We start from the raw sequence: 22,767 nt of genomic DNA, 5'->3' as shown, positions 1-22,767 counted from the left end.
TGATCGTTTTCACTGTATGTAAATTGTGAGGTGCAGAATTGTCCAGTATGTACATACTTCCTAAACATACTGAGCTATAAATGGTTATGTGACAAAAGGTCTAGTCTTAACTTTCAGTTCCAGAAGTGCAACAGACTTTTCCTCTTTGAGAGTTTTCATTGCTTGTGAGTGATGAAACAATATCTGCATGTCCAAGTGACGTGAAATACTGCTAATACTTCCACAACAAACCACCTAATTCTGTGTTCACCCTGACAAAGACCCATTTTATTGCCCCGTTTTGCACAAAAATAAGTTGATCTAGGTTCCCACTAGCAGTTACATCCTAAGTATTAAAGGCCCCAAAATTGTCCATGATTTAATTAACCAAAGGAACAAATCCCCTCTGCATTTGGCAACACTTGATAGCCCATGGATACAGCTCATTAGCAAAAGAAATCTCCATGACATTGGAGAAAAATGTGCTTTCATAGGCCCAAGGGCAATGTTCCCTCTGACTGCTCTCACACAGTCAGTTCCTCTGTCCACCCTTCAGTTCCTCTCTGGTCTCGTCTCAGCAGACAAGACTAAGTGGACATGATAAATATCACATCTGCATATCCTTGGTTGATGATTTTGCTTCTCACATTGTATGTACTAAAGTTGGGCGCTTGAGCGAAACATTTGAAGAATGCGCTTTTTCCGGTCATCTCACCTAAAGCCTGGTCCAAGTACAGGCTTGCAATCAGCTTTTGTTTATAAAAACTGTTACAGAGGTGGACCTAAAATGGCTCCTTGTGGAACACCTTTGTGGAAAGCAGGGAATCCAAATTATGTATGTTTTACAACTTATTGGTTAGTCACAGACAGTTGTCAGACCATTTTAAGGTGTTTTCTATCAAGATGAAAAGAATCAAACGTGATAAAGAAATTAAAGATGATGATGATGTTTGACAGTGTCAGAAGTCTTTTCAACATGGGCACAAGTCATATTTTCTTTTAAAAAGAAGTTTCACAAATTATACTGTGTAGACATAAAGCCAAACTGATACATATTTTAGCTTGTACAGAGAAAGAATTTCTCAGATAGAAAGGAAATGAGTGTTTCCAAGGTGTTTCCAAGAACTTTTCCAAACATAGTAGAAAGTCAGAGATAGAGTCCACAGGTCATTCCCTTCCCCATCCCCCACAGCTGTGGTTGTGGCAGGCTACTCAGTCCAGGGGCCTCCCTGCTTCCTGACCCTGGAAGCCAGGGAACTCCAGGCTTCCTGGGCAGAAAAAAAGGACTCACCCACTGTGAAATATCTGCAAGGTATTAGTATTGCCAGGCCACAATGGCAGAGGCCCGCACACAATGCTGGGAAGTTCTGCACAGCAGCGTGAGATGACACATCCGGCGTGGTCAAAAGAACACATCATCCCATTGTACGCTATCATTGTGCGGCTGTGGGGGTGCTCTCAGGGGAAGAGAGGCAATGTGTCCCCTTTGTCTTTATCTCCAACTGTCTTAATCCTTGCTCTTTTCACAGGGAGGCTGTGGTCCAGCCTGGGCCTGTGGAGCAGTGACAAGAGCCCAACAGTTAGCAGGCAAGAAACTGGCTCCCAGACTCTAGTCAGCCCCTGTAGTGGCCTTTGCTTTCCCTTACTTGCTTTCTTTTGACTCTGAGCCAAGCTGAGCTACCATTTCATCTCAACCATCCCCTCCTCCTGAACTATATTGTACTGCAGACTCTTCCCATCTCCGGAGAGAGATTATATACTATAATAAAATAGCTGTTTTCCTGGCACTGTGACAGTTTGGCCTCAGGTCATGTGGAGATCCTGCTATAACAAGATCTGCCACTCAGAAAGGACACTGACTGAATTCACAATGCCACACTAACCACACTAACAGTAACCTTTAGTTACACTTATAAAATGTTACACAGTTACACTTATAAAATGTATTGATCTGCAAATCACAACCAAGAATATTTAATCACGTTTGTCAGCACAAGACAACACAAAGGATTAAGATTTATTGGAATTTTAGGATCCAGTTCTACAGGTACATCAATGTGTCAAACAGAAAACGTGGGAAAATTCAACTACAACTCCACATTGCATAGTTGCACATGCTATAGCTTGCATGTGCGTGCATGTGTGTGTGAAATGTGTTTTTTTAAGCTTGTTGAAATGTGTACATATGTTTAAGTTCTTAGTGCAACTGGAACATTAACAGGAAGTAAATTATAAACTTCTCTTCCCGACACACAGCACAAGTCGCCCTGCAAATATCCAACTTGACAAAGTTGAGCAAACAATTCAGATGTTAAACAAGTGCAGGCAGGGATGTGGTGTGCATTCGGTTCGTTGTAGGCAATATCTTGCTGAAGATACTAAGAAGCGAAAAATTGAAGATGCTGCCTAATTTGTTTTACAAGCAGTAAACTTTACTGCTGATATCATGCTATTACCATTTGACAATCACTCACTTTCACTGACAAAGATCAAGAACCATTGTTTTAGTTTGATCATGTTGTTGACTTTATCAAATTTGTTGAAGGAGTTAAGTTAAGCACAAGCATCTCAGAAATTATGCAATGTGCACAGTGTTAGTGTTATCCTTAACTGATGTGACATATAACATAAATTGAAGTAATCTGAGAGCAATTTGGGAGAAACAAGAAGATTTTTCACATTGTGACAAATTAACTTTTCACCAGATGTTTCTGTTTGATATCTGCTAGCGTAGACAAAAATTCTAGTGGTGCCTAGAGAATGTAATATTGATTAATTCCACATTACGAAATTTTTAGATGAAATGAGCCACTAAGTGTTAAGACTTACCAGAAATCAGCTGGAAACAATGGAGGCAACCACTCTGTGTCTTAAAATGCCTGAAGAATCATCCATTGGGGATCATGACTGTATATAACAAACTTCATAGAAATATGTCTATTCAAGATAGTTAGTGGATGAAACTGAGAAATTTTGACCTGTCAGTGCCACTAGAGGAAAAGTCAAGGGTCAACATAGTTCATCCACTGCCAGTCACAGATATTCATATCACATTTCATGGCAATCTGGCCATGAGTTGTCAACAAAACATGCACTGGATTAAAAGGCCAGACAGATCAGCCAACTGACTGCCAGTTTTAGGGTCATGTCACTAGCAGGAGAGAAATTTTACTATGTTGTTTATGTCAGTAACACGACTCTGTGAGATCTTTTACCAGTTTTACCAGTTTTTTTTTGAGTACCAGCTGGCCCCTGATAGAGGCTGACACACATAATTGATGGTTAAGGGCTGCTGCTGCAGTGGCCAGTGCAAGTGTTAAGCATTGACTTGCTAGTCTATCGGACACTGCTTGGCTTTGCACTCTGTCCTGGCTGGGAGCTGTGCGGTCACGGGGTCACAGCCCTGCGCTGCTCCAGTAGTCGGTCTGGCCAGCCTAAGCGGGAGCTGAGCCAGGGCAGCCCAGGCAGCCGGGACTCCAGCCAAACAATGCGGCCAGCTGGATGCAGCAGGAAGCTCGTTTCTCGCCTGTTTTGAATCAAACCCAAAATGGGCAAAGTTCTCCTGTTCTCTGACAAGTATTCAGTTCAAAGTCATTGTAGTGACACAGATGAATGGTGTTGTCGTTCATGCACCTGTATAAGCAGTGACGCTGTAACCAGAAACTGGAAAGAGAGCTCTAGCAAAACAGAGAATGCACCCATCAGCACGTTTTCACAATGAGTAAGCTATCAGATGATCTGTCCCAGTTATTGCCTTCATTCATATCCTTATTTGACTTAAGTTCAGTCTCAGGGTGATTACTCTCTTCATTGCTCTAAAGATATAAATATAACTGCAGGACTGCTTTCAGAAGTGATTGTGATTGAGGTGAAGGACAAATCTCTTTAAGCTAACATGGCAGTCTAGTTTAATTACTATATTTTATTCTAATTTGCATCTAAATTTTGTGTAATGTTGAGCATAAAGGTTCATTTTTGATCTTGAAACAGTGGTTTGCTGCACTTAACAGCTTTTTCCAGAGCGTTCAACCACAATTCAAGGTCTTCCTCAGTGGATCAAGTTTGCTCAGCTGTAATTTTCTCCGTTGTCTGTGTAATTTTGGCTTGTTGGCTTAAAGTTGAATATGAATATTCATTCTTGTCCTTCAAAACAGTAGTTTGACAAGGAATTTTAACTCAAGGTCAACTTTCTATCTTCTTCACAGAGCTTTCAACCATATCTCATGGTCTTCCTAATCAGATGGAGTTTGCCCAGTTCTAATCATTTCCATGTTTCTTTGTTGGCTTAAAGGCATGAGGGTTCATTCTTGACCAACATTTGCTTCTCTAAAATGACTAAAAATGTTACTTGTGTTAAAGTTATGATACCATACCAACACTTTTAACACTCCAGGAAATATCTTTTTATAACCTTAATTAGATTTTCCTGAGCAGTGGCATCTTTCTACAGCCACCACCCAACACTCTTAGTTATTCAGAAGCATGCTGTAAGTAAGTGGGGTTAGCTGCCTTGCTTAAGACATCTTAGGTGAAGGAGCTGTCTGGTGGGAATACAGGCTGTAAAACAGAGACAGAGCACAATTAAGTCCCGCCCACCCAAGAGGGGAAAACAATTCATTGCTCTGCATTAACTTTGTATTGAGTGAAGGTGTCACTTCTGTCTGCTAGCAAACAACAGAAAAATGCCTAAAAGCTGCTGTGTGGTGGAATGCACTACCAAGTTTTTATAAGCCGCTGAACCGAAAAAATGAGCCTTAAAGAAGACAAAAGTGGATAATGTTACAGGGCTGTGTGCCATGTGGTGGAAGAGACAGACCCGACCTGAGCTGCACAGACAGCCTGCAGCTCAAAAACCTCTGTAAAAATGACACATATGCCTGGACAGAGAACACACATGAAGTAAAAACAGCTGTTTAATTGAAAGGTATGCAGTGTTTCTAATAGATGTTTAAATGACAGAATAGCTAACCTGCATTCAGCTGAAATGCTAACTGTAAAAAGAGCTTGAATGGGAAATGATTGCATGTCTGTTCGTGTAATATCCCCGCTTATGTTTACACACTGTACTCACTATATCAGCTGTGAAAAGTGTCATGCCAGCCTGCTGTGTAGTGGAGTTTGCTATACATTTGTGCTAGCTCTACAGTAGACGTGATGTCAACCCTTGCATTCATGTATTGCATCCTAACACACAATGTAACGGCTTTCAGCTTGTGCAATAAACAACCTTTTCCTCTCTGGTAGACATAGGGTGCTGAAATAATCCTTTGATATGCTGAAATCTAATGTTGTTAGCTAGCGATAGACATTTTGTTGGCATTTCAGCCCTTGGTTGCATATTATTGCGCCGATTGTTGTCTACTCTGGTGGGTGTGGTTTTCAGAGTATGACATGTTGCCCATGTATCAGTATCCATGAAAACATTATGATCTCTGCCTATGTAATCATTGGTATTTATCTCAACAAGCCCCTGCGTCCACCCTCACCCTCCCACTCTCAGAGGCAGACCTCTCCTCAGGTGGTCTGTGACTGACAGCTACCTGCTGGTCCTGGCTAGACTCCACAGTCATCCAGGCCACACCAGCAATAATAACAGGAGGGATATTGATCCTCTCCCAGGCCATGTTTTCCTTCCACTGAAAGGATCTTCAAACTCGCAGACTTCACAGCTGTGACAACACACAGGATTCAGGAGAGGGTTCGGATTACATTAAATGGACAGTATGGGCTGATGTCAAGTCGCGTTTGAGCATAAAAGTAGAGAAAAAAAGAGCATCGGACATTTGTTCAAATGCTTAAAATGACCTTAATATGTTCCTGTCAAGCAACCTCTTGTGGTCATGGGAATAATGGCTGTGCTCTCTCAGAAGCGAAGAGGGGAATAGTGTGATGTTATAGCACCACAAAACCTCTAATGCCAGGTTCATAATACATGATATTTTTGCCTTTCATGATGGTTACCACGTCAGATTAGAGGATCATAGTCATAAATTCTTGCCGTGACTTTGCCAAGTGACATGGCAGACTACATTATGACCAATCATAGCTTGCCATCTTTCACAGTTTGGTGATCTCGAAGGAGGTGCCAAGGTCTGACTTTGTTGCTCCACCTGTGCCAACAATGTCATTCCTCTCTTTTTTGCCATTGTTTGCATTTCTGTGTGCTTTGCTCCTGAGAGTCAGAGCCATAGACCATGTTGTTGAAATTGTCAAACTAGTATAGAGAAAGCAAAAAAACACTTTTTACCTTTTTGTCAGGGAAATGTCATATTGCAGATGCTCCTTTTTGTTCCTGAGGCCATTATCAGGTTAATAGTCTGATTTTGGCATGTGGGATTGGGTCAGGGTGGATTTGGGAGATATGCAATGTGTTTCACTTTTACAACAGAGACCCCACTTCGCACCACCCTATCTCCTACCAACAGTCAGATTTGGTTTCTTTTAACTAAGACCACACTCTTTCCCAAACCTTGAAAAGGTAATTTTAGGTGCCTAAACTTAACCAGACCTTAATTGTAGAGGTTGAAGATGAGAAAACACCACATGGATCATTTTGGAAGGCATTGACAAATGATGTTGTCCCTCAGATAGGGAACATATCATTGCCTTACAAAATATATACTGTAGTGGAGTGATTCAGTGGCCATTGGGAGTAAACCTCAAAGGATAACTCACTGTATGTAAAGCACATTTTTGCTAAACAGAACACGTGTCCTCTGAAAACCTTTCAAGGATAACTAAAGGTTAAGAACAGGTCAAGCAATGAGGTGATACATGTAATAGTTTTTAGAGAAGTTAATATATGACTCTGTTATTGGTGAAGCAGTGAACTGTCTGCCAATGAACTGTTTGTTGAACTGTTTGTGGGTTGGCGTTGGTGTGGAGGATTGCAGAGAAGTGATAAATTGTCAACTCAACATTCTAAGTTGTGTCCAAACAGCTCAGGACGGCCCAGGAAGGAGAGAGTAATTATTCTCTGGTGATTCTAGTTTCAGTGCTCAGACAGCCAGGAAGTCTCTCTCCTGGGAGGCAGCGGCTCATAAAGTCGACTCCAGCTGGAAGGCTCTGTGCTGTCAGTCGATAGAGACCACTTCTCACTTTCTAACATCTGACTTGGCCAGAAAAAGAGAGATGTGAAACTGCTCTGCTTCTTGTCAACACTTTGGCACAGTGCTACAATACAGTACAGACAGCTTTCTTTCTGTTGGTTTTTTATTTGTGGTTGTATTGTAAAAAAAGAATAAAAAACCTTGAAATTTCAAAGTAACCAGCTTCAATAACATTTTGAATTAGGTGATTTATTTTACTTTAAGTTTAAGCTTTGAGTTTATCCAATTTACTGCTCTCAGTTTACTCCAAGATAGACTAACATTATTTGTGCAGTAGGCAGAGAGTTCCATAGTGTGGGAGCTCTAATAGCAAATGCCTGATCACCCTTAGTCACCAACTGTGACCTGGGAGTAACCAGCAGGACTCCATCCATGGATCTTAATGGCTAAGACATACCAGGTCGATAAGTCAGTTAAAAAAAGTTAAAAGTGACCAATAAGATTTTAAAATCAACGTGAAATTTAAGAGGGAGGCAAGTGCATTGCAATAATCAAGCCAAGAGTAGATAAAGGCATATACAACTTTTTGTAAATCAGCAACTGATAAAAATGACCTCAGTTTCCTGAGCTGGAAGAAACAAAACCAAACAACATTTTTGACTTGATCATCAAAACAGAGGTTAGCATCAAATATTACCCCTAGATTCCTAGCAGCCTGCTTACTATTATTTGACAGATCACCAAGATAAGCATTAAAGAGCTGATGAAATTTAGGGGACTGAACAGAATGACCTCAGACTTATCATCCTTAAATTTAATGAAGTTTTGGGACATCCAGGATTTAATATCAGAGAGGCAAGTTCTAAGATTTGCTAGGCTGCTAGGATCTGTGGGTGTTAATGGCAGATATAAGTGAGTGTCATCAGCATAAAAGTGGTAAAGCACATCATGCCTCTGAATAACATGGCTGAGAGGCAGCGTCTATATAGAAAGGGCCCACGAACAGAACCTTGAGGGACATCACAACTCAACTGAGCCATTGAGGAAGTAGGGTTATCCAGAGCAATGGAAAAAGCAGTGGATCATTAGTAACCTTAACAAGAGCTGTCTTGGTTCTATGAAGTTCTCTAAAACCAGACTGGAAACAGTTAAAAACACGATTATTATTCATAAGAGATATCCGTTGGGATGAAACTAATTTCTCCAGAACCTTAGATAAAAAGATAATTTGGAGATTGGTCTGTAGTTACTTAAGGACAAGGGGTCCAAATTAGGTTTTTTAGTAGTGGGTGAATAAAAGCATGCTTAAAACTGTTTGGAAAAGAACCAGAAAGCAGAGAATTGTTAGAAATTTACAAAATAACAGGGCCAACAGTGGAAAATACCCCCTTGAGCTGTACCCACTAGGAAAATGTCAGATACAAATAAGCTTGGTTTCTTTGATTTTTATTTATTTATTTTTTATCATTAATTCTAAGTGCCTTAAGAAATAAGGCAGAGAGTTCCATAGTGTGGGAGCCTATGCCTGATCACCCTTAGTCACCAACTGTGACCTGGGAGTAACCAGCAGGACTCCATCCATGGATCTTAATGGCTAAGACATACCAGGTCAATAAGTCAGAGATATATGGAGGTGCAAGGCCGTTTAAGGCCTTAAAAGTGACCAATAAGATTTAAAAATCAACGTGAAATTTAACAGAAATAAGGGTGCAGGGAGTTTCTGAAGTGTAAACCGATCTTCATTACAGTAGCCTCCATCATGTAACTTTCTTCATATCAGAAAAACAACAGATTTCTGGAGAATTTTAACCTAATGCAATGCATGCTGGGAAGTATTTGCGAATGCGCTAACACTGTTTCTAAAAAACTAAATTAGGCGCGCCATTTGTTTTATGATCCTTGCACATATTGATATAGCAAGGATATAATTGGACTTGTTGAGGAAAAATGTTTTTTAAATGAAAGTAAGGCTCGATAAAGAGATATTATGCTGCTCTATGCTAATTTTGCCTCTTCTGGGCTGTTCTGCTGGGAAATGCATGGCCACTATGGAGTCATGGGAGTGCCATAAAAAGAATAAATCTGTAAAAATGTTTACTTGACAGCTTCCCACCCTGACTGTGACATCAGAGGAAAATGGCCACCATGTGAATTGGGGAATAGGGTCTATTGACTACTCAGCCTGGGCAGGAAGCCCCACCCAAAGCCAGTTGATTGACAGCTTGGCCCTTCAAGGAGTAGCGAAAGCAATAGGCCCAACGTCTAATTGTTATTTATGTGTATCTGCCTCCTGCTAGCTTGCCTTTTTACTACAGTACTTAACTCAGTAATCATACATAGTATCTCCAGAAAATGCACATTTCTCATTCCTATTGCTATTATCATCACCATCATCTTCATCACCCCACTTCACATCATAGTAGTGTGTTACTGATAGAGACCAGGTGCTGTTTTGTTACATGAATCATTAGACAGGGAGGCTAACATTCCTCTGAGAGTAAATGATTAATGGATACATTTCCTATCACCAACACAAGGACATGAACCCAGGGAGTTATGGGAAATTTTTAGGAGGAGATAGTAACCAAACATCCAATGGGATTTCCCAGGGCCAGCGTTGAGGATAGCACGTACACTCACGTTACTGTAAAATATCATGCATGTGGAGGGTTTTTTTCCCTCGGTTTTCGCCACCTCCAGTGTGATGTATCGTAAAACATATATTTTCCCTCCTTTCCCTCTCCAGCTGTGAAAATATTTTCTCTGTCAAACATCTGTTGGAGGAATGTGGGGACAGAGCGGGCCCGCTTCCTGTCAGTAAAGCTGCCGAGTGGTACCCCCCCCCCCACCAGCCACACTCCCTGTTATTGGCCACATTGCTTCCCAGGGTTCACAACCCTGCCCCATACAACTCACCGCATCCTTATACTCACTCATACCCACATATAGTTTTATATGTAATGTACAGTAGTTCCAGTATAACTACTGTTTTCTCCACCATCAAGGGAAGCAGAAAACATGGTCACTAGGGACAACCAGCCAGCTACCATGTTGACTATGCTCCTTTACAAATAATGTTACAATCTCTTTAATTTTTACATGATAAATGTAGTATAATGTTAAAGCTGCACTATTAACAATATTTTTTATATCAACAGTGGATTAAATGACTATGTGCAGCCTACTGTAAAAGTGGGAAATTTCTCTCGTGGTGATGAGCCCACAGAAAATGATCACTTGACTGCAGTTACCCTCAGCTCTATGGAGGTTTTAAGTCTTTTTAGCTTATTGTTTTGGTTTTCAGCCCACAAAGTCAGCTTTCAACAACCTTGTTTCCAGCTGCAACAGGCAGCTTTTTTACAAATTAAAAACACCCTGATGAACCCACTGTACACTACCTTCCCAGCACCAAATGGCAGACAAAGTTAGCGACTAGCTGGTGAACATAGTCGAGTATTTAGCAGCTCAAGAACCAGATCATTTTCTCAGGCGTTGGTGAAAACAAAAGCAAAGCTAAAAGGCGATGAAATATTGAACTCTGAGTTAGATAGACAGAAGAACAACTGAATGCTAATGTTACTCTGTGTCTGCTGGATGTGTATGTAGACAAGCTAACACATTAGCCATAGAAAATTCATGAATGATAATATTTCAAATGTTTTTTCAGCCTGTTCCGCTTGCCCCAAGTGGCCCGAAAAATTCAATAATGCAGCTTTAAGGTTAATGGTTACATTTCTATAAAGCTTTGGTTAAGATTAACAATTAATTACCACTCCTGTACACTGATATATTTGCGGTTTAAATACAGGGACTCAAGAGTGCAAAAAATACCGTACATAACCTTGAGCTGTCATAAATTCATGTGAACCCCCATAAATGCACAGTTTTGTCATAATATTTTGATGGTTGATTCAGCTCAATAGGGCTAGCGTAGGATAGGGGAAAAGTACATTAGTGGCAATTATTGTAAAATGGCTATGTGTTTTGATATGAATTAGCTTATACGTTGAAAAGGTAATTGCTCATGTCAGTGAGGCTTTGAAGTAAGGCAAACAAAACTATTTTGTGACAGTTAGGGTAATATTTTGATCACAGTTAAACAAGATCAGTGTTAACTGAAAATGAATCCTCTACTTGCAGGAGAAAATGGGCTGCCATGCCCACCCACAACCTGTCTAATGTTCTACAGTACAGGCTGCAAGTATTTTCTTAAGCTGTCTCCATAGGCACTGGCTGAAAAGTCAAGTAAATGTGTGTGTGTGTGTTACCATGTATTACTATTATACACATAACCGATGCATTCCCCAATCCACACTGTCACATATAAATATTCCTCACATTTTGCCGACATACGTATGTTCATGATGTTGCAGATTGCAATTTAAGGTACACAAACATTTTTTTTCTGTTATCTCATTACTTGAGTGAAACCTCAATTGACAGAACCATTGAACCACAGTATTTTGGAGCGCTAGGGAGTTTACTGCAAAAGCTAAATACCTAAAGCTAAATAACAAAAATTAAAAATCTACAAAGCCTCTGATGATTTTTCCAGTTTATTTAATAGTGTATGGCTCCACATTACCAACTACTATTACCTCCTATCTTTTTCATTGGGTTTCAGTTTCAATCCCCTATGTGTAGAAATTGCACATTTTGAACTTCGGCGATGTCTAGTGGTAATATCAACGTATAGACTGCACCACTTTCCATCGGGATTGTCTAATTTTTCTTTTAAAAAAAAAATTACACTGTTAGAATAATATGATAGATAAAAATTCTACATATAGGGGTTTTAACTGGGCCCTTAGCTTGCTAAGACAATGTGGGTGTGGCACTGCTCTGTAAATATTTCATTGCATGGATCATTCAAACATCACATAAACAACCTCTGAGATAAAAACATAAACAGCCCTCCATCACGATGCCTGGCCTGTAGCATGATGGACAATGTTTTGTCATTTTCTCTCACCATGAACTTGAATTGAATCTTGATTGCCTGTTGATGCGTCTTTACACACTGCTGTAATAACCCCAGTCATGAAGCGAAGACAGTTTCTGTCAGTTGGCGCTGTTCACACACTGACAGCTACACAGAGCAGCTCTTGGCATTTTTATCAGCAGGTCAATAGCTGTCATTTGACTGTCTACCCACATGATCAGTCTGCTCATTCAGTTTGTGGCTTTGCCTCTATGAATAGCACTAAAGGTATATATGGTGATATACAGTAAGTTATATCATGTACAATATATTATTTGCATGCTTTCAGCATATGATTATTATTAATGATAAACAAGAGAAAGGAAGGAAGGTAACTGTAATACAAAATGAATGGAAACCAAGGGTTTGCAGAGCTACATACAATTACATTTGTAAAATTAATAATGAATAATTATATAAACGTTATAATTGTGACTTTAAGTTATCATCAGACCAAAGTCTATCATATACATATTACCGTTATTTCCTACTAGGAGGAACTGGAGTAGTTTACAGTAGTCTGAACGGTGTATTTTACTTTGAATGCTTATGTGAAAAGGTCAGTTTACAGCTAATATCATTTTAGATATTTACATTAGGATTAACGTTATATTAAGGTACTTACTGTTGCACTCATCAATATTTTACATTCAGAAAAGATCAAATGACTATGTTTAATATGATAGAGGGGGGGGACATGTCGTGCCAAAACCAACAAAGCATTAACACTCAACATTTCCCTTGAGATCTTGAACTTTTTTGTGTTTTTCATCTCATTGTTTTGATTTTAAGGCCTGCAGCTTTGTGATTTTGGTTCAGTCCCTGCTCTCATCAACCTCATTTCCAGAAGCAGCAGGCAGCTGTTTTCACAGGAAAAGCTTTAATAAATCCACTGTACACTACCCAACAGCACCAAACAGCAGAGAAAGTTCGCAACTAGCTGATGTCTTTTTACCTGCTGAATGCTGAGGAGCGTTCAGCAGGTAAAGAGACAAATATTTTCCTCAGTAGTTGGTGGAGGCCAACACAGAGCTAAAAGGAGAGTGAATATCAGACAAAAACATGACTTCAAGTGAATGTTAATGTTGCTTTATCTCTGTAACTGTTCACTAAATTCAACATAATAACTTTATACAGTGATAATATGTCAACAGTGTGTTTATACCTTGTTCAGCTGCTTCCAAGTGGCCAAAAAATCAGTGCGTCTTTGAACTTTATTACAATTTGGATCTTACTTTTGTAGTTTTGGTCATCATTCAAACAGATAATAATAACACATGGCAGCGTTGTTAAAAAATAAGTCAGATAGCACATGATTATAAGCAGTCAAACTATCAGACAGGTTAAACAAAAAACCAACAGGTTAGCCAAACTTATTCAGAAATTAAACAAAGATGAATATTAAATTTAATTCCCAAACTGGCTGTTGTAAACACTCATCACACTTTACACACCGATTTTCGGGTTCAACATTGATCTACTGTGTTATTGTAGCTAACCATGAATGCAGTTTTCATGTTTCTTGCTCCTTCAGATCCCAGATCAAAGCAATTACTTTGCTGAGTACAATATAATCATAACTGATAGAAGCTATACTCACAGCTATGACAGTATGTTGCATTAAACCGGAATTATTATTTAAGGTTGGGCAGCTAAACACTTTAGAGTAAGATTCTGGTTGTGGTTGTGTCTACTATACATAATGTGTTTGATAGAAAAAAATATGGTTTTGTATATATTTAATTTATTGTGCACAAACTTTAGAATTGACCCCGGTTGTAAAAGAAAAGAGTTTACCTACAAAGTTCAAGGAGACTTTTGTATTTGTTCTATTCTTTTCTGACTGCAGGTCACATAGAGCTAAGCAGGGCTCTATCTTTCACTTAGAGGTCATCTACTCAAAGCAACTGGCCTCATCCTTGGCCTTACATCCGTTGTCTGAGTGACCTCCAAGGTCAAACAGGCCAGGAAGCAGATGGGCAGGGGTCTGAGATATCACCACACGCTGTGGTCAGTTGTGATTGGCTGCGTTCCTGTGTGGCTGGATGATGACAGAGTGTGTTATCAGTGCAGAGTGTGAGGGGCCTGCTGTTTGGCTTTGGCTTCGCTGGGGCCCAACAGGAGCAGCTGGGCCACTGCACAGGGTTCCCATTATTCATGTGGGGTCCTGGCATTAGCACTCCGGCACACTGCAGTTGCTGCACCAACTGCCACTTACTGTACAATCAAGTCTGTGGAAGGACACAGCGAAGAAGAGAGCTGGGGGTGGATGGGAGGATTTCCTGCCAAGAATCCTGAAAGACACCCGTGATACTGTACTGTGAAGAGTAATTATGTTGTATCACTGAATGCACTGAGGGTTGTACTCAGATCATACACAACAGATCCTCTTCTTGCCATGTAATTTGTTTCAGAATGTATCTGCAAATGCCTTGCTTGCAGAATTCCTCTCTTCAAGCACCATTTTCATGTCAAAATATCATCTTGATTAATGTTTTGGTCCATGATAAGGTTTCCTAAAAAAAAAACCCACTGGCCTCATTTCCATTAAATTTGCTGTGGACACTCATAATGCCCAGAATACATATACTAATGTTTTTGGTGACTGCTTGATCTTCTCTATAATACAACCATAAAGCAAAACAGATCCACTTGTATAAGTACCTGCTTTGCAGTCCACTTATGGGCTTTCCTCAACCCACATCTTCAGTACAGTCTTTAAGGCATCAGTATGCTAACAACAACACTTGCCAACAATTGTTTCTCAGATAATCTTAACAGCATCTGAAAATCCCTCCTCCCACACCTTTCTGATGCCAGAATTGCAGAAACAAGTTGAGTAACTTAAATGTACACAAGTGTAACACCATCAACACCTTTGAGGAGAGACTCTCTGCACAGTAAGTGTGCATCGTTATGATTATCACTTCTCTCCTCTCTTTATAACAGCAGACTTTTCACACAACTGTTTAGTGTGACAATGTGGAACAGCTGACACTTTTGCTTTTTTGAGGGGTGTTTGGACGATACTCCATACAAACTAATTAATCTCAGGCACACCACAGCATTTAGCCCCGCTAAGGTTCTAAAAGTGTTCAGACTGAAAACAGCACATTTCAGATGTGGTGTGGTTACATACAAAGAAAAAGAAGAAGGGGGCTTTAAGTGTAACTTAACGCCCTCTTAAAATTCTCTGCTTTAATGATGTACAGTTGTACTGCAGGACCTCGTGACATCACTGTTAGGTGAGGATACAGGTGCAACAAAGTGCAACACCTATTCTGACCACACCCAAGTAGGTGTTAGGTTACTCTATAAATAGATGTGAATTTGCTCTAGTGCTCATTGAGGCCATCCATGTGAGTTCAAAATGTTTCAACTTTAGCTGAAAAAGTTACATTTATCCTGAGGCTGTATGACTCCACTTCATAAACATGCAGAAACCAGAGGAAAAGAAAGGAAATGGAGGATCACAACAGTAAGAGTAGCTTTCTGGTCGGTTGTGAAATCAGTTAGAGTTGTCATATAAACACACTATCTATAGATAATGTCTTTGCACTCAGTACATGGGCTGTTTAGGAAAATAAACTGCAAAAACACTGCAGTGGTTAAATTAGTGCTTTACATTTAGTCTGAACACATCATAAAGCAACATATTCCATTAAGTTATGGTGAATATGTGAGCAAACTTAGGAGTATAACTTATGGGTATGCTTATTTAACAACCAGCAGACACGGAGTAACATACGCATTTGTTTAGTCAGTATCTATTTAGCTATGTTTTGGTTTCCAAAACTCCTGTCACTAACGGACAGACAAAGTTAGTTACTTTGTCTGTCCAAAGAGAACTGCAGAGTTGGGAGATAAGTCTCTGTGGGTTCGTCAGCCCCTTTCACATTTGTGCCTTTGTTACTATAAAATATCACTGCATCTTTAACTATAACTAAGTCATCTCATATGTTGTCGGCCCTGTGTTGAAAACTTCTGTCTTTTCACTGTGTGTAATGAACATGGCCTCCTCTAGAAGCTACTAACAGGACTTCATACAGCCTTAAAGGAGCTCTGTTCCATTAAGAGTGAGGCTGGTGTGTGTCTTGAAAAAGACTGTAATGACTGTGATTCCAAGGATTTTCTAAATAGACCACATCTCTGTTGTCCCTGCTACACAACAGTGCAACTTACAAAGCCCGGGCCCAGCTGCACCATCATCTATTCCACAGGGACCTTGACTGATTACAGTTGTTGCCTCCTACTCTTCCTGTCTGTGGAGCACTAGCATTCGTTGGGTTCATTTTGTTGAGCAGCTTGTCCTCCCTTCACCTTCCCCCTGGTGGGGCGATTAGCGTTCAGATGTGGACAGTAAGGATATGGCGTTAAATCTGGGCTAATCACCACTGTCCCTCTCTCGTGCTCTCTGCACCTCAGTTCAGGATAATAACTTCCTGCAAGGAGTTGTGCGAGGATCCAGTTTATCTGTGCACACTTTTAAAATAATCTTATTACAGGGCCTCTGAACATATGAACTGGTGAAGCAGGAGTCCTTCATACCATCTAATCTCAAGTGCTTCATGGTGGTGATGTCATTTGGCCATGGTATTATTTGATTAAGACGCTGTGCACAGTGATTGTTGGTTATGAAAGCTGCAGTAGCATGTCCTTAGCATGAGATTTATATGTAAGTCAAAAAGAGGCAAATCAGTATGTTATGGTCAGAAAGGACGAGCAGTACAACTCTTAATGTAACAACATAGGTGACTTTTTCTTCTCTGTTACCGTACGAACCTCGTACATGTGAACTGTCAGAAGGCACATTGTTATGGCTGACAACTATTAACATGTGTTGTAATAGTCATATTTCAACAATGCAATCTTACATCATGTGACTGTTCGAACCCCTGTCCATGGATATAACTCCCCACCAAAAAAACTCAAGTGTGATACACAAAATCATTCAAGTGTCTGGGCCTAGCTTGAGTATGCACTGGGCGGGGCTCCCGCTTAGGCACCCGTGGCGGTTCCCTGTCTTCTACAGGTGGAGCCTGGGGGATTTGGGCTGCTGCAGTGTCCATCCATGCAGCAGGCAGAGCCTGAGGTCCTGAGCTATTGCCTGTGTGCTTGTTGGGCGATGCCACTCTACAGAGGCAGAGATGGCTGTCTGCAGTGGAGAATGAAGGACTTGCACTAGCTCATGCTCTGTTCGATCACTGTCAAGAGTCGCTGCTGGGCTGGGGATGGAGTGAGATAGCAGATCTGCCACAATGTTGGGAGAGGACAGCCCCCTACGGCCACAGCGGAAGCATCACTTGTGACGATGGTGGCACTAGCCAGATTGAATTGGGCAAGGATAGGTGGAGAGGTGAACTGAGTCTTCAGGAGGCGCATGGCTTCTGAGCACTCGAGTATCTAAACCCAGGGTTCATCTTTCTTCAGAAGGTGACGCAAGGGTGCAGTGGTGGCTGAGTAATGTGGAGGGAAGTGGAGGTAGTATGCTGTCATGCTCAAGAAAGAGGCGACATGGGCAGCAGATGTGGGTTCTGGTAGTCTGTGGATTGCTCCTGTGTTGGAATGGAGTGGGGAGATGCACTCGGCCGGGAGATGGAAACCCACATACTCAATAGCAGGTGCTGCAAACACACATTTCTCACCGTAAGGTGGTGTCTGGCCACTGCCTCCATCACCCTGTGGAGTCATGTGTCATGGACCTCAAGGGTGGGGCCATGGACCACTATGTGATCCAGAAAAATGGTAAGCCCTAGGATCCCTGCGAGTATTTTCTGGGAAACAGCTGGGGGCAGAGCTCAACCCAGACGCCATGCACTTGTAGCGGAAAACCCCAGAATGAGTGATGAGGGCAAAGAGGTTGCAACGACTGCTGGGGTGTAGGTAAACTTGGAGGTAGCCCTGGCAAAGATCCAGCGGTTTCAGATGAGCAGCACAATCTGCAGCAGATTCAACTCGGAATGCCAACTGGAGAGCCCTTGAAAGTGTGAGATTATCTGGTTGGAGCAACAGCTTTTCTCTTACTTTTTTCATGTTCATGTGTTCTATGATCTGATCCCTTATCATTTTCTCCTGGCGAGCCCTGAATTTGCATGATCTTATGAGCCAACATAGATTAGACATGTACTGGTGCCTTCTCCCAGTAATCAGTGCCTTACTCAGTCTGAAGCTCAGATTTGCCTACCAACACCTCTAAAGCTCTCTAGTCAACATGTTATATCTCATCTGTTTAATGTCTACCACCATGCAAGCCATTTGAGGCTGTGCATTGAGCTAAATGCTTACATTAGCATGCTACGAAAGCTAATGTTTACCAAGGTAACCATCTTAGTTTCATGTGCTGGCATACTAACATTTGCTGCTATACAGCTAAGGCTGGTGGGAATTTCATTAGTTTTGCATAAATCAAAGAATTAGACAAATTTGGAATTGTGATGATGGCACTAAATGAAAAGTCAGGGGAACACCCAAGTGATTACAATGTATCCTGAGGAGGGCAAATTACATGGCGGTCATTCCAGTAGTTCAGTATTTCAGTCTGGACCAAAGTGGTGAATCCACTGACCAACCAACCGACATTACTATCCCTAGAGCCATGCAGCTAACACGGCTAAAAATGATACTTAGGTCTATCTATCTACTCACAGTATCTACATGACATACCCACTTTACTACATGGGTGACTACTAGGGTTAGGGGTTGGGGGTGTAACATGCCATCAGGGTCACTGATTTGTTTGGTAGTTACTGTGTAACTGCAGGTGGTACTTTTTCAAATGAGATACCTTATTTTGGAATGAAGCTCAATTTCTTATTATGGTTGATATCATAAAACAGGGTTAATGTTTGTTCAGAGACTGAGGGCTTATAACAAGAAACAGCTGTGTATGTGTTGATCATGCCCCAGTGTATAGACTGCAAACTGCAAGGGCCTCTGGACAGTGCTACACATCAGCTGGTTGTACTGTACTGTGAATCAGTGTATTGGCAAGAATGTTCAAGCGTATTTTGTAAAGACTGTATCAAGTAATGGCAAACTAGTCCATGTTATATGTATGGATGTCTTAAATCTCAGCTGTTCGAGTCTACGTGATCAAAGCTGGAGTTTGGCTCAGTATTGGACAGTTCTGTTATTAAGACCTTTTTCCAACTCCATCTTTGAAATTGAAAAACAAGCTTTGAGTGTGTGATGAGATTTAATCATTCAACCCAGACTGGAATTTATTACACATGACCTTGTCTGACAAAGATATGTTTTTTTTATATTAATATGAGTTAAATGTGTATGGATTTTCCATTTGGACTGAGAGCGAATGGAAAAATGTGTCCCATCCCTGATGAATTATAGTTACGTATAATTTGTGCTGCTCGTGCACAAAACCAGTGTTGAATAAACGGGAGAGCTGAGAGGCAAGAGGCGGGCAGGCCCATCGCAGCAGGTTGATGGAAACTGGCCTTGTATCAAAACATAATTAATTGAATAATGGTTCCATAAATTGCACTTTTGTGGGCATTATGTAATAATGTCAGCACTGGACTAACCATATTTTACAGCCTGTCACCTCTGGAGATCTGCACATGGGGGGCAAAACAAACTGCCTGGCTAGCACAGAGGTTCAAAGAGTATAAAAGTGACTGATAAATTAAAAATTAATGTTGACTTTTTGTTGCCTATAGGACCATAAATTGTGCATGTATTCCTTAAGTTATTAATTTCCACATTTGGAAAGAATTTGGATTTGGAAATTGCAAAGATACACTTTAGACCCAATTCTCAAGGTCCTGAAGTACTCTAAAACATGCATGGTACCAAATGTAGCATCATTTTGGCCTTTCCTAACAACTTAACAACCCCCAACTGAATGTGCAGCATTATCAGTGGTTCTGATTTTGTTTCCTCTGTACTCTTAACTGTACAATTTTTGACCCTGCAGTGAAGCCTTTCTGTCGCTTTACTTTCCACAGGGTTCTTGGGGAGACTGTGCAGGAGAAAACTTAACATTAGTTCCTAACTATTCACAAGTTGTATATGTTCTCCTTATCTGCTGTGATTACCCCACAATGTTACTTTTTCAAAGACCTATTAGGCTACAATATGAACATTGTACAAATTCAAACTTTTGGCATACTCCTGCTCTGCTCTGCACATTGCAAACATCGGCACAGGACTGTCGCAGCACATCACATACACAATAATACAGGAGGTGCACAACCTGTTTTTCAATAATGTGAATACAACATTACAGGTTCTTGAAAGGTCAGGTTATGGAAAGCTCATGTCATGGAAATAGGGTGTTTACATGGCAGACATGTTCACACATGCAGTCAGCATGTTTGTTCTTTGAGCTACACGTGAAAGGTCCAGGTGGACTTTGTGGACATTAAAAATAAAGTAAAATTCTTGACAAAAGGTTCTTCGATAAAATGTCATCTATCATCATCCTCCTGAGATCATGAAACCCAATAAGTTTCATGTCAGTCTGACCAGTAGTTGTTGGGACAAGTTTGTCCTTTGTCCCAAACTTTGTTGAGCAAACAGATCAAGCAACAAATGACAATGTCATCCAGGCCCGTCTTTCACACCAAACACACAAGAACACATAGCTCTTGTGCAGTAGAATGCATGAAGAGCAATAACTGTCTTTCCTACAAAGCAGCTTACTAGGGTTGTTTCCCCATATTTTTTTTGCCATACATGAGTTTTCTTACTGAAGTCCTGGTATGTTCTAAGAGTATAATTGTTAGTGTGAGAATTCAGAGAAGCACAAAATTAACTCTTATATTTTTCTCTACAGTAACAGCGGCATGTTCAAAAATTCAGCCTCCTGTCAATGCCAGCATGTCTCTGGAAGCCCGTCAGTCAAACTTTGGCTGCAAACCCTGGCAAAAATTCAGGTAAGCATGCGCCACTAAGGTCCCCACAACAGCTCCCACAACAGCTCAGGCAGCCCAGTATCCCTACAAATTATGTCCATATTGGCCTGTTCCGCACCTCACTTTTTGCATACAATGTCAACATTCACTGCAAATGCAGGAAGTAGTGTGTCCTTTATGTAGCAAAGCGGAATGTAAGGGTGTGGAGGTCTGAGTTGGATGGGCCTGTGGCACATCTGAATTTCATACTGGACTGGATTTAAATATTGATTTATTTATTTATTTTTGTTGAAAGTGAGAGATTTAAAAACACTGGCATTGGATGTAAAATGTTTCTGAGTGTAATCCATGGTATTTACAGAATCTTCCAACATCAATGTTCTTGTCTGGTGATAGTGTTAGCTCAGGAGAGAGTAGCTGCACTTTCCATTGGAAATAATGACCTTGCTTTGCGCAAACGTCACTCTGCACGTTTGGTGTGAAAGTCTGGTGAAGCTCCACTTGACGCTTAAACATAACATCCCATCAAACAGAGCCTCAGCATTCTTCTGTAGAGTCACAACATAGTGAGTTGGGTATCATGGCCGTGCAGGAATTAAGCCATACATATTCTCACATTAACAAGAGCTGGCAGTTGTATAACACTGTAATGAATCCACCGTGGCAGAAGGTCATAACTCCCTAAGCAGAGGGAACGCCTCAGTCCCTTTGAGAAAACCGAATCATTTCTCACACTTTGAAAAATAAGCTTGGTAGATAGAATAACCTGGAAATGTTCCAGACGAAGAGCAAGGGTCAGTGCTCGGCAAACAGGGCTGTTTATTTGAGGACTTTTGATTGAGTGTTATTACTTCAACTTTTGAGGGTAACACAGAGCTACTTGGCCAATTATTATAGCAAATATTGTATTATGGTGCAGCTCCAAAGATGACTTCTGATCCCAACACTTTGCTGTTTGCATTTTTTGGATTTTCTTTCTCTCGAACTCTGTGAGGACAGCGGTTTGTATTTTTCTTTATAGGTCGATGGCAGTGGTTCTGTGTCTGATTTTGCACCCGTGACCTTAGCAGTCACAGGGGAGGGGTCGCTCCAGGGAGAAAGATTAAATCTCCTCTCACATGTCCGACGCAGGAAGCACACAGCAGTCAGTTTGTTATGGGCGGTGAGTGATTATACTTACCACGCTTCTTGCTGATGTTTGTTGTTTTGTGCACCCGCGGTCTTCAACACATCTGGCCCAACATGACTGATGCTTCAAATTAGAATATTTTATTATCACAGTCAATATTTCATAGTGCATGCTTTCAAGTCAACCTTGACCTCTTCCTATCCTTGTGAAGTATTAGAATAAAGATTAGACAGGAGTGACGCTGAGGGATGTATTTGTCATTACATGTCAGAGGGAGTTGATGCTGGAAAAAATGTCCACCTTCCGAAACTCTCTGAATGTTTTTCCAATAAATCAGAGTTTCAGACTCACCGTTCAGTAAAAATGACTTGCTCAGATGCAGGCATAGACATTTTTTTCAGTGTGGGATCTGTGACCTGGCAGAACTTGATTTACAACTCAGCGAATCTGGAGAGTGACAGGCCTGATAGGTCACGCACAAGATTGATTGTAAATTACAGATCCATCACATGAGAGTAGCCCAGCCCAGCCAAACCCTCTTACACCCCCAACATCATTCTGCATTCAGTGAAAAACCCATATATTCCTCAAGAATGCAGATATGCAGTATATGCACATGTGTCTGAGATCCACGATTGATGCGTCTCAATACTAAAATATGCTTCTCTTGAACCTGAACCGTTATCTTTATTTAATGGACCCAGAATACAATTGTAGAAGGCTCCAAAGCCAATAAAGAATATTTCTATAGTCCCT

At 40.8% G+C, this 22,767-nt stretch overlaps 1 protein-coding gene across 9 annotated transcripts in view; it reads left to right on the top strand.

The window, feature by feature from the left end:
• lama4 (laminin, alpha 4) overlaps positions 1 to 22,767 on the top strand; it is a 265,332-nt gene that overhangs the window by 187,935 nt on the left and 54,630 nt on the right. For 5 of the 9 annotated variants that reach the window (XM_042389930.1, XM_042389932.1, XM_042389931.1 and 2 more), the window contains one exon: positions 20,804 to 20,903. In XM_042389930.1, the coding sequence (XP_042245864.1) occupies positions 20,804 to 20,903 (100 nt within the window). Of the gene's footprint in view, positions 1 to 1,508; positions 1,567 to 20,803; positions 20,904 to 21,903; positions 22,045 to 22,767 lie in introns of those variants that run through there. The other 4 variants (XM_042389938.1, XM_042389935.1, XM_042389933.1 and 1 more) reach the window with 3 other exon arrangements.

This window comes from Thunnus maccoyii, chromosome 17, assembly GCF_910596095.1.
Source record: "Thunnus maccoyii chromosome 17, fThuMac1.1, whole genome shotgun sequence".
NCBI lineage: Eukaryota > Metazoa > Chordata > Actinopteri > Scombriformes > Scombridae > Thunnus > Thunnus maccoyii.
This window is presented reverse-complemented; position numbering and strand designations above follow the sequence as displayed.